The 7,298-nt window shown below is 39.4% G+C and overlaps 1 protein-coding gene across 1 annotated transcript; it reads left to right on the top strand.

Moving 5' to 3' along the window:
• Positions 1-1,994: 1,994 nt before the first annotated feature.
• On the top strand, positions 1,995-4,623 carry B3GALT9 (beta-1,3-galactosyltransferase 9). Its single transcript, XM_045197064.2, has 3 exons — positions 1,995-2,016; positions 2,105-2,286; positions 3,520-4,623. Exons 2-3 carry the CDS (start codon positions 2,281-2,283, stop codon positions 4,621-4,623), a joined length of 1,110 nt encoding a protein of 369 aa, XP_045052999.2. The 5' UTR covers positions 1,995-2,016; positions 2,105-2,280.
• The last annotated feature ends 2,675 nt before the right edge of the window (positions 4,624-7,298 follow it).

The raw sequence follows: 7,298 nt of genomic DNA, 5'->3' as shown, positions 1-7,298 counted from the left end.
ATCCCAACTCATACACTCTCTGGCTGTGCCCATGAGCTGGTTACTTAAGCTCTCTGGCTTTATTATCCTCATCTGCATAGCAGTTAGAGTACCCTCCTCATGTGAATGTTCTGAGGACTAAGGAGATGAAACGTAAATCTTTTCAAGTCAGGAATTAAAGCCATGTGTTTCCTATGTGCCAAGTACTCTTTTAGCCCATTTTTATGTTACAGCACTCAGTTCCCACCACAACCCTACCTAGTGGTTACTATTACCAGCTCCATTTTTAGAGATGGAGAAACCCAGGGCAAAGCACTTCAACATAGGACCCCTTCAGAGAGAGCATAAGGTATCCGTGTCTCTCTACAAGAGCTCATGAACTTCACGCACATGCACACACACACAAACACGTGCATATTTACATGCATTTTATACCAACACTGCCCAAAAAGACTTTAAGCAATGTTGTCCTCTATCTGCGTGTTCAATAGAGCACCCAGTAGCTTCTTGTCTCTATCAACACTTGAAAATGACGTACTGTGACAGAGGAAATAAAATTTTAATTAATTGAAATGTAAATAGCCACATGTGGCTTATGGCTACCATATTGGACAGCTTGGTCCAATGATATAAGCATAACACATAATATGCATAGTAAGAGAGTCATATATCCAGTTAGTCCAGTTAGCATTAGAACCAAGGCTCCAAATAGCCTGAGTCCATCTAGGGTACTGAGAACATGTAAAAAAATTGACCATGTTGGGTGGAGCCAAGTATGATGTCCTCAAAGTCAGGTTTTAAGAGAGCAAATTCGATTTAGTAGGCAACAGGAAGCCTCTGCAGGCTTCTAAGACACAGTCACTCTTGACAACATTGTAAGAACATTTAGGAAGATGTGGGTACACAGATCAGATAACATCTATAAAAGGGAAGGCACTACTAAGCTAATCAAGAAAACTAAGCACCCCCTTTGCAGTAAATACGGTAGGAGTTTGATGAATGAAACTGGAAATTCCAGATGGAGATGCTCCAGAGATAATACATTGTTTGAACCTCTTATGGGCAAAGAAATCAAATTCTCTAAATTTAAGCTCAGAGAAGACCCAAGAGCAAAATTTATGGCTCTAATAAAAATGAAAATTGCAAAATAGGGTGTGTTTAATTAAATACCTATAAGACCCATTTAATTATTAGATTTAGTATATGTTTAAGAAATCCTTTCATCTGAATGGTTTTTGAAGTTAGGTTTTCTCACTTTGTAAAAAATTTCCAAGACTGAGCAATGATTGTTGATAAAGTATAGACAACTTTAAATGTAATGAGTTATTCCTAGTCAAGTAATTACAAAAGCTGCTGTAAATAGCAGGTAGGAAGATCAATGCGTGAAATGAGAGGAAATATAGCCTGTCCTGAGACCAGAATGCTCATTACAACAGCTCATGTAAGTAACATAAACATGAAAATATGCTGGATCATGTTCTTTCCTGAAAACAAAAATTGCTGATAGAAACGATGTTTGGGATAAATCCTACACGTACATGCTCTGGGAGAATAGCTAATGCTAAACACAAATGCCCAGTCCTTTAAATTCAAGCTAAAAGAGACTACATGCTGTTTTCCATTTTGAGTTAGTTACCTGGGAGAGGTAGTTGAATTACATATAATTGATTTAGTAAAGTTCCTCCATAGCCTACGCTGGGAATTCAAAATCCTGCCCAATGAAACATGCACCAAACCTTACCATTTGTTTCTTTGGGTAGAAAAGCTGCACCCTTTTGTATGACACATATTCCTTGATGTTTAGTACATTTCTTGCATGTGCATCTATGAGGCACAGGAACTACTTCAACTGTTTAATTTCTCGAGATGCACTCCAAACACACTCTAGGACATTTCTCCTCGTGTGATGATGCTACAGAGAGGTAAAGTGGGTGAACTGTTCTTTTAACTCAGCTCCCATGTGTCCCTTACCAGGAATTGGCATAAATACAAGGGTTCAGTTACAAGAGGTACGGAAGACTGGAAGCATTTGAAGAGGTTTGCTTTTTTTTTTTTTATAACTCTTTGTTCTGGCTTCACTCTAGCTGTAACATGACCAGCACTTGCTCTCCTATACACCCATCAGGTATTCTGGGACAAAAGCTCAGGACGATTGGCCAGAAACCTTATCCTTAAAGTCTGAGGCACAAAGTACTTTGCTTCAGTTGCGGTTAGACTGGCATGATCCTGAGATACATTTGGGCATAATTTGCCATCTGGACTCAGTAATTTCGAAGGCCCTGAAAATTGCTCACAGACAACATGCAGGTAAGTTTCTTATAATCTTTGAAGCATTTGCTATCTATTATAATAGACTTTTGATGAGGCTGGAGTTTCTCCTATGTACAAATAACCAGCACTGAGAAAATGGAAAGGAGTTCAGATTATAATTTCAGGAGTTTGTTTGGTTTGGTTGTTTTTTTCCTATTCGACAGACACGGAAAAGGAAAAGATGGGAGTTGGGATTTTCTAGTGGTTAAGAGTGAGCTTTGGAATTTGACATACTTGAGCTCAAACCATGGGCCTACCCGACTCTCTTATGCACTGAATGATATTGGGCAAATTACTAAACAGCTTGGATGTTCAACTTAGTTTTGAAGAAAACCTACCTGAAAGGGATATTGCCATGGCATGTAAAGTGCTTAGCACAGTGCCTGGCCCAAGACAAGTGTTCAAAAAGAGGTAACTATTATTATGGGAGGCTTCGCTGACCAAAGCTCCAATTGACAGACTTAATTCCTTTAATGCCCCATGGTTATTATATTACAAGACTGTATACGCTCTTTTAGACGGAAAGTTTCCATCTCCTTTGATGGAGTGGTGGAAGTCTGACACAAAGGCGTCCCAGATCTCTGAAGGGGTGCTAAGCAGATAGCAGGCACGAATCTGCCCACATTGACAAACACGTCAGATGGATTGAAGGACATTGTTAAAATAGACAGTGTCAGAATTCAGTATTCGATTAAGTTGAAAAGTCATACTGGAAGAATGTAAATGTTTGATAGTAGCCATTGTACAGTGGCCAACAAAAGTAACCACTCATTGAAAAATAGCTCTTGACCTTTGTAATTAGAGAAGAAACTGATCCAAGTGCTTCAATTCCAGGGAGAATATCATGTATTTTCCATAGGCTTTTAGCACAATGATGCCACTTGTTACTTTATATGCATATATCTATGTCGGATTCCTCTTCGATTCCCCAGTGTTTAACACAGAGCCTTATATATGGTAACTGGGCTTTCATCCGAACAGGCAAGAAAACAACCAACCAACATTTTATTAGTTTCCACTTTGTGCCAGACACTGAACTCAGCAGCACTGGAGAAGACAGGGCGTGATGCCTGCTCTCCAGAAGGCCACGATCTAGTTGGAGAGACAGAGTAACAAAAAGAAATAATAAACATTTAAAATAGCATATAGCCCACTAAGTACTAAAAAGTACATACAGTGTTCGGGAGTGGAGATGAAGGTTGAGTGAACATGTGTTTGTTTCTTATTTAGGTGACATTCTGCAGTCTTCGGACTCACCAGTGGTGTTTCATCCTGTTTAATGTTATCCTATTTCATGCCTTGCTTTTTGGGGCTGATTTTGTGGAAGAATACTTTCTGCATGCTTTGCCTTATGTAGACATGAAAGTTCTTGAAATTAAGGACAAGGCAAGAAAATTGAACATGGAGCCCCTAAGAAGTAATCTGTCCAAATATTATATCTTGAGCCAATCGGAGGCATGTAAAGGGAAGAACGTATTTTTGCTCTCTCTTGTCTTCAGTAGCCCAGGAAATCAAACAAGACGGGACCTCATCAGGAAGACCTGGGGTAATGTGACCAGTGTCCAAGGGCACTCCATTCTCACACTGTTTGCTTTGGGAATGCCTAATTTGGTGACTACCCAGCAAGAGATAGACAAAGAGTCCCATACGAATAATGATATCATTGAAGGAATCTTTTTGGACAGTGCTGAGAACCTAACCCTGAAGACCATCTCCATGACACAGTGGGCTGTGACTTTCTGCCCTAACGCCCTGTTCATTCTCAAGGTTGATGATGAGATGTTTGTCAATCTACCAAACTTGGTGGATTATCTTCTCAACCTGAAAGAACACCTTGAAGATATCTATGTAGGAAGAGTTATCCATCAAAGTATGCCCAATAGAGACCCTAAGAGCCAGGAATTTGTCCCTCTTAGCAAGTACCCAGAAAAGTACTATCCAGATTACTGCAGTAGTGAGGCCTTCGTTATGTCCCAAGATGTGGCTCGGATGATGTACGTGGTTTTCAAAGAAGTACCCACTATGGTACCTGCGGATGTGTTTGTAGGAATTTGTGCCAAGTCTATTGGCCTTATACCCATGCACAGTTCAAGGTTTTCTGGGAAAAGACACATCAGATACAACAGATGTTGCTATAAGTTCATCTTCACATCTTCAGAAACTACAGATGCTGAAATGCTCTTGGCATGGAAGGAAATTAATGATGGGAAAGAATGTACACTGTTTGAGACTTACTCTGGACTCATTTCCTGCAAACTTCTGACATATCTTGACAACTTTAAACGTTTTCATATTGATACCCTAAAAAACAATGCTATGTATTATGGTGATTAGGATGTTTTTCTTGGAAGTGTGTTCTTTTTAAATGACCTCCTACCTTGTTATAAAAAAACATTTCTCCTTTGTGGTTAATGTAGTTTTAATTGTAGTCAGAAAGTTGCAAAGTGTTTTTAGTGCCCTGATATACTACATCATACTGAAATCTTAAAGAATTTAAGTTGGCGTAGCAGGATTTTCTTCAAAATAAAACCTCTTGTCCAGAGAAGTTAGAACATTACATTTAATTACAACCCGAAGTCTTGTTTCTCTTTACAACTAGTGAATTATTTTTTAAAAAATCACATCCTATGGAACTGTCGTGACTCAGTGATGGACTAATTTTTGAGAATGCTGAGATTCAAAGAAAATACTAAATAAAGAAGTTCAAAAAATGTTCGTCTTGTCTGCAGGCAGGAAACATTTTAGTAATCTGGGTGGTAGATTACCTTCAATTTAGAAGTTTCAGCTACCTAGTATGTATTAACTTAGATCTCCCTAGAGTTAACTTTTTGTGAAATGGTTTTCATCAAATACTCATTAGGCAGTACCAATTTATTTTTCATGTTATATATACATTCTAGAGAGGTCTAGTTTCCTAGAGAGGTCATAACAAAGTACCACAAAGCGGGTGACGTGCAACACCACCAACTTTTTTGCTTGAAGTTCTAGAGACCAGAAGTCAGAAATCAAGGTGTCCGCAGGGACGTGCTCTCTCTGAAGCCTAGGGAGGAGAACCCTTCCTTGTCTCGTCTAGCTTTTGGTGGCTGCCAGCAATCCTCAGCTTAGAGATGCATGACTTCATTTTCTGCCCCCATCTTCACACGGCCTTCTCCTGTGTGTCTGTGACTTCCGCTGTGCTGTGTCTCTGTGTCCAAATTTCCCTCTTCTAAGGACAAGTCACTGGTTAGGCCCCACCCTAATGACCTCATCTTAACTTCATTACATCAACAATCAAGCAAATCAGTGACATATCTTAAAATAAGGTCACATTCACAGGTGCCAGGGATGAGGATTTCAATATATCTTTTGAGGGGATGCAATTCAACCCACAATACACACTTCCTGATTCCTCTTGTAACTAGGCACTAAATCTATAGTTTCCACCCTGGGGTTCTTGGGATTTTAGGTGTCCCCAAAGGAATATATTTTGAAAAGCCCTGCCATGACAACTTATTAATCCCCTTTCTGGATATACTACTAAGCTGTACTGGACTTCAGTTTATGGACAATATCAGCCTTGTAGGGGTTATGGACTAAATGAGGTATGGCAAGTGGTGAGCAGTGGATCTGGCCTCTAGTACTCAGTAAGAGGAAGAGGCAGCATTGAAGAACTTACGGTACATTCTGAGTTGAACAGCTTAGGCTCAAATCACAACTTCACTTACGTGCTGTGTGACCTTGTGCAAGTTCTCTAACTCTGTCGTGTCTCAGTTGTGAACAGGGTAATAACAGTACCTAACTCCTAGGAGTGGGAGGAGGATAGCAACATGATTTAATACATGAAGAGCTTTTAGAACAATGCCTGACACACAGTATCTTCAAAATATAACCAAGTAACAAAAAGGGAATCATCTGACTAATCCTCAGAAAGCCAGGTTAATATTCTGACTCTGGGCTATGCAACTTGTACAAGGCTTAGTGTCTTTGTCTGCAAAACAATACTTAACTTACACGGCTGTTACATGGATAAAATGAGAAACCACACACCAAGAGCCTAACATAAAGTAAATGCTAAGAAATGCTATTCTTTGTAGTAATTATAAAGAAATTTGCCATTTTCCCCTAGGCTTTGGTCATACTGAATTACTTGTAGTTCCCCAAATGTATTCTCTTGTTTTCATATCTGTACCTCTGCTTGCAGTATTTATTAAATGCAAAATAAAATAATAATTTGCAAATTATATTTGATCTTTAAAAAAAGTTACAGGCACAAAATCAGATGAGTATGTAGGCCATACATAGGACAGGCAATCCTCTGAACTCTGACATTAAATAAATAAAATCAACGTCATGAATTGAGTTAAACAACAGAATGTTTCTTCCAGGCCAGGAAGAGCTGGCTGTAGCCTAATTAGTTATGGAAACAAGGGAAAAGGAGACTCAGGGCTACCAGCGATGGCAGAAAGGAGATGCTCCATGTGGGGACAAGAGAATTCTAGGCAACCGAGAGACGTTTTGTTACAAAGTAGGGATGGTTCATCAATGTCACTGTGGCTTCAAAGAAACCTATCTCTAGATTCTGAGCTGGCATACTCTGACAGCACTGTCACGCAGAAGCCTCTGGATTGGTGGTTGGTGTCTTTAGAGAGCAGGACACTGGAAAACGGGCTGGAGCACTTTTTGAAAATGAAAGTGCATGTGTCCTTTGCTATAATCGATGAGATGGCATCCTGGTTTATACACAGCATCCCCCCTGTTTGACTCTGGTTATTAGGAGTCCGTTTCCCTCTCTCTAATCAACTCCATATTGACTTGATGGATTTGAAAAATTAAACGCAAAACCCTCAACATTGATGACCCACCAATAAATAATGACAGTTGGAGGACCTTTCTGGGTTTGCATGTTATCTTCCCTCCTCACCCAAAACCACAACAGAGTAAAATTCATTGATTAATAGCACCAAAGAATACTAGAAACATTTTTAAAAGGTTACTGTCTATTTTTCAAGGGAAGTATAGTAACAAAAAAA

This window comes from Desmodus rotundus, chromosome 1, assembly GCF_022682495.2.
Source record: "Desmodus rotundus isolate HL8 chromosome 1, HLdesRot8A.1, whole genome shotgun sequence".
Lineage (NCBI taxonomy): Eukaryota > Metazoa > Chordata > Mammalia > Chiroptera > Phyllostomidae > Desmodus > Desmodus rotundus.
The sequence above is the reverse complement of the archived record's forward strand: the minus strand, read 5'-3'. Positions and strand labels throughout refer to the sequence as shown.